Source organism: Typopeltis vanoorti, chromosome 12, assembly GCF_054136105.1.
Source record: "Typopeltis vanoorti isolate ZY-2024b chromosome 12, IOZ_Tvanoo_1.0, whole genome shotgun sequence".
NCBI classification, from domain to species: domain Eukaryota; kingdom Metazoa; phylum Arthropoda; class Arachnida; order Uropygi; family Thelyphonidae; genus Typopeltis; species Typopeltis vanoorti.
This window is the reverse complement of record NC_143560.1, coordinates 50791830-50807753: the sequence shown is the minus strand read 5'-3', so window position 1 is coordinate 50807753 and position 15924 is coordinate 50791830. Positions and strand designations below refer to the sequence as shown.

General features: G+C 35.7%; 1 protein-coding gene across 3 annotated transcripts in view; it reads left to right on the top strand.

Annotated features, from left to right (window-relative positions):
- Ack (activated Cdc42 kinase) overlaps positions 1-11179 on the top strand; it is a 312841-nt gene extending 301662 nt beyond the window's left edge. For all 3 annotated transcript variants that reach the window (XM_090401270.1, XM_090401268.1, XM_090401269.1), the window contains one exon: positions 9506-11179. In XM_090401270.1, coding sequence (XP_090257396.1) covers positions 9506-10623 — 1118 coding nt within the window. In that variant the 3' untranslated portion in view covers positions 10624-11179. The remainder of the gene's footprint in view (positions 1-9505) is intronic.
- The last annotated feature ends 4745 nt before the right edge of the window (positions 11180-15924 follow it).

Genomic DNA, 15924 nt, shown 5'->3' with positions numbered 1-15924 from the left:
GTGGCAGCAGGAGGGAAACTGCCAAGGCTACGTATAGACAGGAGACTGAGTTCCCTCTGTGTGGATGGTATGTTTGCAAGTCTTTCACCTCTCACTGTATGCCCCACTTCCTACAATGGGCCACAACTCAAAGAAAGTGATTTTACTGCAAATCACATTTCTTTCACAAAAAATAGTTTATAAAAAACATAAAAAACAAAAAATCCAACAAAAAAAACATAAAAAATCCAACCAAAAAATCATAAAAAAACAACAGAAATACAACTAAACAACCCAGCAGCACATTAATTCTTACCAAAAGAAAAAGATTCCACATCCATTGCCTAAACAGCAATATAAATCACGTGCACCACCACCACCACCTACAGTCATCTAAAACAGAATTACTATTCCCATCAGAACTCCACCTGGCAACCTCAACTGCCAAACTACACATTACACAGTTCTTTCCACCACAAGAGTGGCACTTGCACATTCATCAGAACTGACATACCATGCCAGAGATTGCAAAACCTCGAATCTCCACTGCTTGGTCTGCTTTGACTTAAAATTTCCCTACTAAATCAACCAACCCTTTTCATATGCTGAAAGTTTATTTTTCACTAGGTTAGACTATAATAAATTTAGTTTAATCCTTTATCACAGTGAGAGCAAACAAAGTTTGCACCTGAAAATATCTTCAGGACTGAACATAGTGTTGTACTATCTTACCTGGGTAAGTAGTACAACACCAACTCGTAGCAAAGGTGGAGCAAGCTACCAACACTCCTATCCCAGTATCTCCCAAAATGCAAAACACATCTCCTTGTGGATATGTATACTGTTATGCATTAAGGGATTGGCCACTACCCAGACTAGTTTCGACCGACTTTTATTGAGGTCTCTTCAGTGGGAGCCAGGCCCAGAGTTGGAGATACCAGGCAGAAGTAGTAGCAAAGTCATCTTTACCTATAGGAGTTGCCAAAAGGTTTGCCACCTTTTTTTTTTTATTAAATTACTCTGGATTTAGAGAAAGATGTTGAAAGTTTATTTTTCCCTAGGTTAGACTATAATAAATTTAGTTTAATCCTTTATCCCAGTGAGAGCAAACAAAGTTTTTGCCTGAAAATATCTTCAGGACTGAATATAGTGTTGTACTATCTTACCTGGGTAAGTAGTATAACACCAGGCAACTCGTAGCAAAGGTGGAGCAAGCTACCAACACTCCTATCCCAGTATCTCCCATAATACAAAACACATCTCCTTGCAGATATGTATACTGTTATGCATTAAGAGATTGGCCACTACCCACATATCCACAAGGAGATGTGTTTTGCATTATGGGAGATACTGGGATAGGAGTGTTGGTATCTTGCTCCACCTTTGCTACGAGTTGCCTGGTGTTGTACTACTTACCCAGGTAAGATAGTACAACACTATATTCAGTCCTGAAGATATTTTCAGGTGCAAACTTTGTTTGCTCTCACTGGGATAAAGGATTAAACTAAATTTATTATAGTCCAACCTAATGAAAAATAAACTTTCAACATCTTTCTCTAAATCCAGAGTAATTGAATAAAAAAAGGTGGCAAACCTTTTGGCAACTCCTATAGGTAAAGATGATCTTGCTACTGCTTCTGCCTGGTATATCCAACTCTTTGCCTGGCTCCCTCTGAAGAGACCTCAATAAAGGTCGAAACTAGTCTGGGTAGTGGCCAATCCCTTAATGCACAACAGTATACATATCCACAAGGAGATGTGTTTTGCATTTTGGGAGATACTGGGATAGGAGTGTTGGTAGCTTGCTCCACCTTTGCTACGAGTTGCCTAGTGTTGTACTACTTTTTATATGCTCTTTCTCTATCACTCTCTAGATGCCATCAACCACTCTAACCTCTTCAACTATCTCTTTAAAGCTTGACTTTCTGTAGTTGAAATGCCCCAATAGTGAGGTCATCCTTTTTGGGGACTTCAATGTCACCACTCATATTGGCTACCCCTCTCCAGTTTCACCTATCAAGTAGGCAGGGATGCCAAGGTGTTCTCCATGAGCAGTGACCTATCACAGAGATTTGTTCGTTTATTTATTTTGTATCCAAACACAAGTGGTACAGTAGTAAGTAATTGGTACAACATTATTTACAACAAATTAGGATACATTACAAATGAGAATAGCTTAAATTTAATTGTTAAACTGTACAGTGAATAATAAGTAAAATATGAAGGAAAAAGAAACTAGACATAAGTTATATATATAAATATGGTCAGATGGTCCTCCAGTTCTTGCGAAATCAACTGTTCTTTCTGTGCAGGATATAAGGCCTCTTTTGTACAAGGTGATTGAAGAAGGGCACAAGAAAGAAGGTGTTCCATGGACTCAGTTGTCCCACACTCGCAATTATCTGGTCCAGTGAGGTAACCCATTTGATGAGATATCTGATTTACCTCTTGGTAACTCAGATCACAACCTCATACAAGTCTCTTTTGACATAGAACAACCTTTACTCACCAGTTCACAGTCTTGTATCCTTTGGCGCTACAGGAGCACCAAATGGGATGACCTCTGTGACTTATATTCCTCCTTCCATGGTCCACCTACTGCTTCACTTCTTCTGATCCAAACACCTGCTCAGACTGAATAACAGAAATCATTCTCAAAGGAATGAATGATTTCATCCCTTATTCCACTGCAAATTCTCAGCCCCCCATCCAAGCCCTAATATTCAAAAAAGTATGTCAATGCATTAAAAGAAAAAACCTCTATATACCACGAATGGCTCAAATCCAGAACTCCGGCTGCCTACTCTGCCTATACTGCAGCTTGCAATAGTTGTAAAAGAATCATCAAGTCCAAATCAGACTTTTGAAAAGGCTTAATGTTGCAAACTCTTCTCCAGTTCAAATGGCTATCACTTCTTCTGGTGCATTGCCAAGGCCACTGGGCACAGCTTCTGTCAACTCAGGTTTCTGCCACTCTGATCTGGATAGTATTGTAATTACCTCACCTAAAGACAAGACTGACTTACTGGCATCACTCTTCTCTTCCAATTCCTGCATTGATGACCTGGGCAAAGTTCCTTCCACTCCACCAAGAATGGCACCATGTCACCCATAGTGTTCTATGGGTAACATGAAGGGAAATCTGGATAATCCTTAATAACCTGAACACAAACAAAGCATCTGGTCCTGATGGTATCCCACTTGTGTTAAAAAATTGTGCTCCAGAACTAACACTTCTCCTGTATCGCCTCTTCAATCTCTCTCCTATTCAACTAGCATCTACCCTAATGGAAACGGGCCCATATCTAGCCCATCCCAAAGAAAGGATGATAAAAGTCAACCAGCGAACTATTGTCCAATTTCTCTCACTTCTGTTCTCTCAAAAAATGTGGAGACAGTCATCAACAACCCACCTAGAGACCTACCAACTAACCAGCAGTATGGATTCTACTACTCATGATCTACAGCTGATCTTGCTTTCACCACCCACTTCTGGACTCAAGCCATGGAAAAATTTGGCAAAACTCATGCGGTTGCATTTGACGTTTCAAAGACATTGATCAGGTTTGCACAGGGGCCTAATTAACAAACTGCCATCCTATGGTCTGTCTTCTGCACACTGTAGCTGGAGCACCAACTTGCTCACTACGTGTCATGGTGAACAGTTTCCTCTCCTTGGATTTCTCCACCAATGCAGGAGTATCTCAGGGTTTTGTTCTTCATCCACTCTCTTCCTCTTGTATATAAATGACCTGCTCTCACAGACTTTAATCCTTTCCTTGTAGTGCTCAAGTATTAGAATCCTCAAGATCCACTATGACCAGTGACCTGAACTCTGATCACCTAGCTGTATCCCAATGGCGGCAAGAACAACCTTGTAGACTTTAATGCCACCAAAACTCAGTCCTGCCTGATCTCTCACAAGAAAGAGCTTGAATTCTCCCCCTTACCTTCAGTAATACTAAGATATCCAAACATGATCAGATTTCTCTTCTTTGACTGACCTGCACCTCTGGTCTTTCCTAGTACAGCTTCTGCAACCAACAAAAAACTTGGTGTAATAAATTTGGTTTAATCCTTTATCCACGTGTGAGCAAACAAAGTTTGCGCCTGAAAGTATCTTCAGGACTGAGGTAAGGTGGTACAAAAGGTAAGGTGGTCCTGAAGATACTTTCAGGCACAAACTTTGTTGCTCACACCTGGATAAAGGATTAAACCAAGTTTATTATACTCTAACCAAGTGAAAAATAAACTTTCAAAAAAACTTGGTGGACTTTTTCTCACAAATCATTGAATAGCGCTCCTATATTTGAGATTTTAGTGCACTAAAATCTTCTCTAAGATTGCTTGATTCTATCCAGAAGAGGGCAATCTGACTAATTAATGATCCCTCCCTCATAAACGTTCACTTTCTGCCTTGTGCCTCTTCTATAGATACTTTCATGAACAGTGCTCTGATGACTGAGCCACTATTATTTCTTCACTCTCCTCCAAAATCATTAGAAAAAGAGCCACTGCTAATCAATGTCCTTTTTGCAGCCCATCTGAAAACTTACCAACTTCACTGCCTTCTCTTTCATTCCATCTACTTTTGTTCTTTGGAACAGTCCTCCCTTCTCTGCCTTCCCCAAAGATTACAATCTTCATTTGTTCTAACAAATTGTGAACAGATTCCTCCTTTTTTCTATTTCTCTTTGCCCACACATGGCAGTATTAATGTTGTTATAGGTTTTGTGGCCTTTTGTGTGTGTGTGTGTGTATCAGATATTAAAAAAAATTTAAAAAATACACTACATCATACGAAATCCCTCACTAAAATCAATGAACAAAGAAGCTTTGACTGCCATTTTCTTTGTGTATCAGTGCCATTATGAGAAATGCTGTTTGAATGATATCACATTAAATATCACAAATAAACACATGCATTCAACTTTAGTCTCAACTAAGTAATATACTACCAAAAATAATTATTAAAATTACTAATATTCACCAAAATAAAAGACACATGAATTTATGACTCCTTTTCATAGTAGATAGTAACCACTAAAATCAATGCACTAAGCTCTTGTGAACAACAATTTGTTTGATTACTGGCAAATTTTTTTCATTGTCACTTTGCCTTTGAGAGTACTTAGTTTATATAATAGCAGTCAAAACTTTCACTGCTGATCATGCCATTGGGGGAAATGTCAGTATGAACTAAGGAACTGCCACCTGAAAAATATTTACATTAGTGCGCTTTAAACAGAACAATACAATGGCCGGCCTGACCAGCCAAATTAGCATGTCTGCTCTCCAGTTAAAAGGCTGTGGGTTCGAATCTCGCCATGGGCATGGATGTTTGTGATTGTGGAAAAACTAGTGGTTGTGGTGGTGGTAGATGGCATTGCGGTTAGTTGTAGTTGGTGGTGAGAGCTGTAGAGCAGATGGACTCCCTGGAGGTATCAAATAATAATAATAATAATACATTGGCATCCAGCTCAAGTTTTTCTATAGATAGTAGTGTAAAAGAATATGCAAAAAAAAAAAGCTAATTGCTTTTTAAGTATGTCACATGTTATCTTCATCAATGTCAACAAAAGTGGGCCTGCCAAAACCTAGAAAACTTTAAAATTCCAATAACAAAATGACTATGCATAACTTTCTGCAGATCAGTTGCTTTGTAGTAACATAAAGTGTTTTATTTGTTAATGTGTATATATTAAAAATAGTACAGTTGATCTCACTATAGAAAACTCATAGGACCACCAGCAGTGGATAGGTTTGCTGTAGTGGATTACTTTTAGCATATCATTCTACTTTGGTCAGGATTTTTCAGTAATTCGTTATGATGATGTCAGGTGCAGATATTTGACTTGCTGACAAAGTTAGTCACCGGCATCATACAGTTTATATTTATTTTTTATATAAAAAAAAATGTTTATATTGTGCTTTTATACTAATTTTATAAATGAATTTATTATATTGTTTAATCTTATAGCACTGAAGTGTTCTGTTTCATAAAATCAGTAATAGATCTACAAACAAACAAACAAACATGGGGCTCATTTATTAGCACATTTATCCTCTCTTGCAAAGGGGAGGCTCCCAAAATACCATCCCCCCCTTTACAAGGGGGAGATGGTATTTTGGGAGCTTTATAACAACAGATTTATAACAAATCTGTTGTTATAAAATACCATATGTCATCATCATCATCAAATTCCTGCCATGTACCCATAAGGGGTGTACAGGATATGATAGTACTACATGAAAAAATTATATCATTACTAACTTCCTATCTACAATTTTCCTCAAAATCAGTCTGTTACTTGTCAAGACTCCAACATTATCAGATCTTATATTTCTATCGTCTAAGGCACTTTGTACCGTATCAATCCACCTATATCTTGGTCTTCCTCTGGGTCGTTTTCCTGGCAACCTGGCAGAGAACACTTGTTTTGTTAATCTTTCCTCTCCCATTCTATTTAAGTGACCATACCACCTGAGATTAGCTCTGCTAACGCATTCCTGGATGCTGACAAGGTCAACTTCTTTCCTAATATCCTCATTTTTAATATGATATTGCCATTGATGCCATCTGTTCACGCCTCTAATCTTTCTCAGGACTGATATCTGCGGTCTCTAGTCTTTGAGACCGCAGATATGAGACCCAGCTCTCAGATCTGGGTCTCATATCTGCAGCTCTCAGATCCATAAGTTAAAACCGGTTTGAACACTATCTTGTATACAGCTAATTTAGCTGTATACAAGATAGTGTTCAACACTAAATTAGCTGCATACAAGTTAGCTGTATACTAATTTAGCTGTATATACAAGTTAGCTGTATACTAATTTCTCTCTTATTCCATATGAATTTATTCAATTGACTTCCCACCATACCAGCTTTGCTGATTCTGTTGTCTGTTTCTATATTTAATTTACCATCTTCAGTAAAAATCGTGCCTAAGTAGCTGAAATGTTTTACTTGTTCCACAGGTTCTCCATTCACAACACAGTTGACATTTTCAATGATTCTGCCTATTTTCATTGTCTTTGTCTTTTTATTGCTGACCTTCATACCATATCTATTACAACAGCTATTCAATTTAGTCAGAGAATCTTGCAGACTTGTAGCAGATTTATTTAGAAGTATAACATCATCCGCATAAAGCAAAGAGCTGACATTAACATCTCCAATTTTGATATCAGGTTTAATACCACTTTCCTTCATAATGTGATCCATATAGATAATGAATAACAAAGGGGATAATGTACATCCTTGTCTCACACCAGATTTAACATTAAACCACCTTCCTGTACTTCCCTCAATTCTAACTGCTGACTTACAACTCAAATAAAGACTAAGTATTGCTTGATATAACCCCATTGACACCATATAACTGCAGCATATTGAATAGCTTCTCTCTTGGCACCTTGTCATATGCCTTTTCAAAATCGACAAAACTTAAATACAGATCTTTGTTATATTCCCATGCTTTCTCGACTATTTGTCGTAAAATGAAGATCTGATCCTGACAGCCTCTATTTGGCCTGAATCCAGCTTGTTCTTCACCAAGCTTTTCTTCCCCAATTCTTCTCAACCATTTCTCAAGTAAACTTGCATAGATCTTGCCAGGAACACTCAGTAGGGAAATACCTCTGTAATTCTCACATTCGGTTTTATTTCCCTTTTTATATATGGGTACTATGAGAGCAAGAGATACCTGTATACATATGTATACAGGTATCTCTTGCTTAACACGGGATTTGATTAACGCAGCGAAATTAATTGTGACAATCGCTTTATATATGTGGCAAGAGTTTTAATTAACGCGCCTTTAAATTTACCATGCAAAAAGTTGCAAGCCTCAAGTAGTGTTTCCTGGCCAAGAGAAAGAAAGTTGTGAGCATGATGACGTCATTCCTTCCATTAAGCATTAAGAGTGGGTGTATTACGAGCTCCAATTGTTTTGCTGTATTTACAAATTATTCTTCATAAATTTTTTCATCCAAGAAAGAATTTCATCCAAATTCTCTTAATGATCTGTGTGAGAATGTGAAAGTTTTACCGAATATGACATCATTGCTACAACCCATGGACATGGGAGTCATTGCAACTTTTCAAAGCCTATTTTCTTAAAAAGATATTCTCAAAGGCAGTAGAAACAACAACAGGAGAAAATGCAATTACGCTCCAAGAATTTTGGAAAAAATTTAACATTAAACACTCAATTGAAAACATTCATGATTCATGGGAGCAAGTGTCTTCTAGCTGCGTGAGAGCTGTTTGGAAAAATCTTTTGCCGGAATATGCTAATGACTTAGGTGGTGTTCAAAATCCTTTGAACAATGTGGTTGAAGAAATCTTTGCAATTGGTGAAGACTTTGATTTTGATGGTGTTGATACAGAAGATGTTAAAGAATTATTGGATTCAAATTAAAAAAAGATTTCAGTGAAAACGATCTTCTTGAAATTGAACAACAACGCGCATATGAAGACAACGAACAAATGGAACGTGAAGATGAGGTTCCAAAGGAGATAACCGACAACTGAATGGATTATTTCACAGTTTAGAATCACTTAAGCAGCAAGTAACGGATATGGATCCAGATGTTAATCAAAGAATGCTTATTTGCCTAGGTCTATCGAGTCATTTTACTTGTTATAATTTTACTTGCTGATAAGAAAAACTAAAACTGTTCAAACGACTCTTGATAACCTTTTTTGATAAAAAATTGCAGTAACTAACGTAGGTACAAGCATTTATTAAACATTTGCTTTGCATTCATTTTTTATCTTTCCTAAAAGAGTACCATGTAAAACGAATTATTAATACAGTAATCAATCATGAACAAATTGTATTTGCCATTGATTATTATATTTGATTAACGCGATTTTGATATATGCAGTAACATCGAGGGATTAATTAATCACATTAATCAAGGGATATCTGTACTTGCTTTTTATATATGGAATACTCAATTTTCTGTACTAATTGGAAGTGGGAGGGAGACAGTGGTATAATAATTGAAAAATGTGGGTAATCCAAATGTTTTATTATGTTTTATAAGTGTAACAACTTTTCTAAATATAATGGCTCTTACTGTATATTTGAGCACATTATGTAATCAGATAATCTGCAAATTTTGCTTATTTCCTGGGGGGGTATGCATTGTGAAAATTTACATTGCTAAATTATTCTTCTAAAAAACATATTGACTACTCCTTTAGCTAGATAAAGAATCAGAATCTTGCTCTTCTTACATGTATTTCCCACTCCCTAGTGTGTTAATGCGTACACCAAGAGATGAGTTACACAGAGACATATCAGCTTTTAAGACCAGATATTTTGTGTATATTTATAGTGCGTAATTGTAAGAAATGAATACTGAATAAATTAAAGAAAGAATTATGCACAGATAATCCACAAATCAATTGGGCTTTATCCAGATAATTGAGAGTACATTGTATATAGATTAATATATTTATTGTATTTGTATGATTGACATTAACTTTTTCTAAATTTGTTTCTTAATGACCAAGGATTTTCAGAAAAAACTGGAGACAAAGGCAGTATCTCAAAGCAATTTGGCTATGTTCGATTCGAAAATGAGACAAGTGACTATGAATTAATTAGTAAAATAAAGCTACAGGCAGCGGTTCCAGATATTCAAGAAAATGATTTAAAAGAAGATATATTGATTGATTTCAGTGATGAAATATCTATACCAACTTCAACTGTGGCTAACCCAAATCTTCCTTTAGTATCAACTTTATCATATGGAAGTGTTCCACATGACTTAGATGCATCCCATTCTGTATCTACTATATCTGAGTTTCCCATAGCATCTTCTTATGGATCTTTTTCATCAGATTCATCTTTCTGTGGATCATTCAGCAAAAAACAAACTTATGACCAGTGTTACTATAATGTTCTTCCCAGTACCTCCATACAGGAATCATGTAGATACTACTCCACAGTGCCACCAGAAAATCATTACTGCTCTCATTCTGAATTAAACCAAAAGCCAACTAGTGCTATTTCCTTTCAGAAAGCTGCCCTAATGCAAAGCTGTCCAACTTTAAATATAAATTTTATGGATCAACAAGCATACTCTAACTTGAATAGCATTTCAGAAAAGGACAAAACTGATGAATTCTTAGTTGAACAAATTAATAACTTATCTGTAAGTGTTTCTCCAGCATCAAAATCATCATCATCGACACAAAATATTCATTTAGCATCTCTATATGAGCATAACAAGACTAGAGGCCGAATGCCTGAGCTGGAAAGGAATTTAGGAGATTACACTTCAAAAAAGATGATTAATAAAGCAACTGAAAATAAGTTTCCAACATTTCAGTCATGTACCCATAAAGATACTTTTCTGAAAAGAAGCCAGACTGAGAGATTTTGGGAAACTCCAAATAAATGTGAAATTCATTTTAAATCTGTTAATGCATCAGATTTTAGCAGTGCACCCTTTCCTCGAGACATTTGTGCTTCTACAAATAAAAATTGTTCTCCACCCTTACCATCTTTACCTCCAAATACTGCTAAGGTTAAACCATTTATTGCACATCCTTTTATTCTTCCTTCTAATGCACATCATACTAGTAATATCCCCAGAAATAATGTATTCAAGGATAATAATCCTTAATAAATATCTTGTTAATTTTTTTTAAAAAAAACTGAGGTCTTTGTATTTGTTTTTTAGTTATTGTAAGACTTTAAATTAGACTTGAGATAGATGTCGATATTTTCCTTTTATATTTATTCTCTATATCAATCGGGAATAATAAGTAGGCTTAAAAAAACAGGTTATCTTGGCAAAATATAGTACATTGTTAGAAACTGTATATCAGAACTCAGCAGCCAGTATAAAGTACATCAGGAACAGAATTTGGCATTGAGAGAGAGAGAGAGAGAGGAATGAGGCAAGGTGATCCGATATCACTCAAATTGTGTTCTGTCACATTTAGAAGACTAGGAATATCTCATGGGAATAAAGCAGTTGAGTAAATGATGAATGATGTTGACAGAGAAAGCAGGAAAAGATTAATATAACTAAAACAAAATTTATGACAAATTCAGAGTAAATTGAACTAAAATTAGATGATAATCCTTTTAAAATTGTGAAAGACTAGATTTACTTCAGACAGTTAGTTTTAAGCGAAAACAAAAATAAATAAAATAGACAAACAAAACATTCATCTATTTGCCGTATCTGTATTGGCACTTGTGATATAGTGAAAAACATGTACACAAGAAATTAATAAAAAAATTAAAACTTTATTAACAAATATTTCCATCTGAATTATTATTATAATACAGGGCAACACAATAGAGTCAAAAAAGACTCATTGTGAGAGACCCACAGTAACCATTATTCACATAGTACCTATCATAATCTCTCCTTGAACTCATTCACTATCATGATCAAAACTACCTCTGAAATCCATTCCACTCATTCACCACTCTCCAGGAAAAAAAAATGTAATCTGCACATCCTTACTAACCATACTCTTACACAACTTTCAGGGAGATGACCCCTTGTTCTTTCCCTGCTCATCAAATATTGAAAATTTTCTTTTGTGTCACTGTCATAGAACCCCTTTGACAAGACGTATATATACGTCTAGGTTACCATGGATGCGAAGTGCATATTAAAATTGTAATACCATTGAAATATATGATGGATACGAAGTGTAGAGGAGTGGTTTATTTTATCCATATTGACAGCGACGTCGTTAATAACTTACAAGTTTCTATCATGTCCCCTCTTTTCCACTTGTCAACTAAAGTTTGCAATGTGCACATCTGCAGGTTATCCTCATAGGCAGCATTCCACAGACCTATCACCAGCTTGGTCACTCATTTCTGAATAACTACCACCTGATCCCCAAGAATCTAGATGACCAAAAATGGGCAGAACAATCAAATGCAACTGAAACATGGTCTTATAAAGGGGAATAATAACCACTCTATCTTTACTTGTCAATGTATTCTCCAATATCTAAGTAATTGTCTGAGCTATTTTGCCAGCCTGTACGGTATTTCTCTGAACTTCAAATCTCTGTCCACTATCACTCACAGATCCCCAGCCTCATTAATTTCCTTTAATCCAGTCATACTTAGTATCATACCTAATGACTAAATGAACACACGTAAAACCACAGTAATAGGTTTTTTAATACGTAAATATTTCGACCTAAGTGTCTTAGGACAGTGTCAGTACAGTTGGGAACGATACTAGGAATAACATGCAGATAGGGTGCATGAATACAATGGAATCCAAATGCGTGCAGCAGCACTTTCTAGTGTTAAAAAAAAAAAAAAAAAAAAATATGTTTCTAGATAAAATAAACCTTTTTCACCCCCGCATCAAATATATGTTAGAAAAAGAATCTCCATAGGGTATCTTTTCCTTCATTTATACATCCAAAGAAAAGAAGATGGTTCCATCTCCACTTCTGTCATCGAAAGCCGACTTTTTCAGGTCGCTACATCCACAACTCTTCTGCTCATCATCCTTCTCAAAAATTTGGCATCATCAAATCACTGGTAACCAGAGTGCACAGATTTTGCTCCTCTGAGGAATCTCTAAAACAAGAATTGGAAATAATCAAAAACACAGCCATTCTAAATGGATACAATCCTAAAACTACTCAAAATATCATCAGCCACTTCTCCACACATCGACCTAGACAAGAACAAGCCCATAGGATTCTCATACTGTATGTCACAGGCATCTCAGAGCAACTTTCAAAAATTATGAAAAAAAATACAATCTTGCTGTGACCTACAAACCCATCAACCAGATCTACAACTTGTTACCTTCACCTAAAGACAAACTCCCACCTCTGTTACTACCTGACGTGTACGAGGTACCATGCTCCTGTAAACTGTCATGCTATGGGCAGACAGGCAGATCTGTTCTTAAATGCATCTCTGAACATCAAGACCACATCTGTCTCATCAAGCCGCAGAAATCCAGCCTCTCCCAACATGGAGTTGAAAACCCAAACCATAGGATCCACTGGGAAAAGACCAAACTGATACACAGATCTTCATACAAACATGAATGTTTATATAAAGAAAGTGCTGAAGCCCTACTTCACAGACCCAATCTAAACCGCAAACGTCCCTGCCATTCCCAAAGTATGGGAAATTGTCATACAAAATTGTGTAAAATAATTCAATTTTAATTTTAATGTAATCTAAATAATCTAATGTATTTTTTTAAGGCTAGAAAGCGCTGCTGCACACATTTGGATTCCATTATATTCATGTGCCCTATCTGCATGTTATTCCTAGTATTGTTCCCAACTGTACTGACGATGTCCTAAGACACTTAGGTCGAAATATTTATGTATTAAAAAACCTATTACTGTGGTTTTACATGTGTTTATTTAGTCATGAATTCTCCACAGGTTTCTTTATACTAAGTATGTTATATTCTCATATTGGAGTACCTTACATTTTGCAACATTAAATTAACAACCATTGTCTTTTGGTCAAACTGCTAGTCTATTTAAATTATCTTGCAGAATATCTACATCTTTATCATCTATTGTCCTCTCCAGTTTTGCATCATTGGCAAACAACTAATTATTCCCCCTTATATTTCCTTATATTATTAATATACAAAGTAAATAGTAGTGGCCCTAGTACAGAGCTTTGAGGCACCAGTGTAATCACCCTCATTCATCTTGATTCCACTCCACCACGCACCACCACCTGATGTCTGTCAACCAGTCCCCATTCATGCCACCAGCCTCAAATCTGTTCCATGCTCCAATTTATGTAATAGTTTTCCATGTGGTATTCTGTCAATGCTTTCGCAAAGTCTAGCATTGTCAAAGTACAGTCATTTCTCTTATTTAATTTTGCTGTCACTCTGTTATAAAATGTGAGTAAATTACTAAGGGATGACCTTTTTACAAAGCTATATTGTCTCCTATAGAGAATCATATATATATATATCCACCCATTCCTGAGAAACCAGTTGGTCTGTAATATGCTATTTCTATCTTGAAGCCTCCTTTATATAACTGAACTGATCTTACCTTCTTTCACTCCATTTGAGCCGTGCCAGAGCTGAGATTTAGATTAAACAACTTCATCAATGGCACTTCCATTTCTCCTGGAAATTCTTGTAGCACATTAAGCAACATACAATTCAATTCTCACATAAGCCTTTGAAACTGCATAGTAGAAGTGTAAGAATACTTTAGCACTGGACAGTTACTGAGGGTGCCAGTGGCAGGGTATTTCCATGGTATTCAATCACAGATGACTCAGTATTATTGCCGATTAGAAACATCTAGTGAAGAGAGGCAGACAATTAAAGCAATTGTCACACTATAAGACACTAAAAAAAATCAGCCGATGCCTTTTATTTCCATATAGGGAGGAGGTGAGGCCGTTTTAACACTAACTTTTGGAGATTGAGTGGGTAGTTCAGTCTCCACTGGTAGCCAATCAGAGATAGCTGGCCCAAGGCTATCATTAATTTAATCGACGTGCAGTGAAGAGATGGCTAACAAGTGCCACCATCTCGTGGTTTCTAACTATTTTTTTTTACTAATTTCTATAACTTAACAATTTTTAATGTCTGAAAATAATATGGGTTCGACGGCCAATTTTCTTGAGTTTAAGGGACAAAAAAAAAAAAAATACCTTGCCAGTGCCAGAGATGAAACCACCTCGCCTACTCACTATAAGGGAATATAGGGCATTAGCTGATTTATTTAAATTTTTATATACAGTTTCATGTGACTAGTGAAAACGATTTTATAATCCAAATATTTAAATATGCATTTCATGGATTATTGAATGAAATGCATATTTAAATATATGCATTCCATAAAAGCAAAAACCAAACTATCCAAAACACCGAAATGCTAATTTCGGGGTTTGGAATAGTTTGTTAAAACCCCTAAAATAGCATTTCGGGGTTTTAACGAAATAAAATTGTAAAAATGTATGCAAAACTCATGCAGTCAGAAAACTACAGACTAACCTTGCACACCACTAAACGCATGCTAAATTTCTGAAGATAACCATTCCCAAAAGCATGCTTTTACTCCTTAAAGAATGTTAATAATTAACATTAAGTGTATATTGTATACTCATATTTTTGGTGTTTATAGGTTTCTATTACTTTTTTTTTTTTAAAAAAAAAGTCGTTTCTACTCCAATATTATTCTTGTTTTTATCATATATTCTCTATATTATTCATGTACCTTTAGTTCGTATCTTGTGATATTTGAATATATTATTTCCATAATAGGTGTCAGACTAAGAGAGTCATACTGGTTCTTCGGGTTGGAGGTTGAGCATTGGGCTGAAAAAACTACGTCTCGCTCAAAATCAACTGGTCACGCTACATTCCATGAGCCAAAATTATTCCTTGGAATAATTGTTTCTGAATAAGCTCATGGAATGTGAAAAGCTTGTACATACAAATTTTCAGTATCTTACCAAGGAATTAAATAGATATGAAATGGATATATTAACAATAGAAGAGATGTATTGGAGGAGAAGATATTTCAATGGAAGATAACCTTCTTGCTACTTTAAAGTGGAAACAACTCTGATAAACATGAATTTTGAACAGGTATTAAATTAATGAAACAATAAGCTAGTTAAGCATACCAGCAATATGGTTCAAGATATTTTTTTAATGTAAACGCACTCACAGAAGAGGAAATGCAATCTGAATTCTATGAAAAACGAACTAATCCTCAAAAAAAATTCCACGACAGGATATAATCATTTTATTAGCAGATTTCAGTACAAAAATGAGAAAAGAAGTAATATATATATATATATATATATATAAATGGAAACCAAGTCCTTCATGACAAATATTAATTAAGAAAGACTAATTGATTGCAACCAGAATTTTAACAATCTGCACTATGTTTATGAGGAAGAATGCGCAATATACACAAAC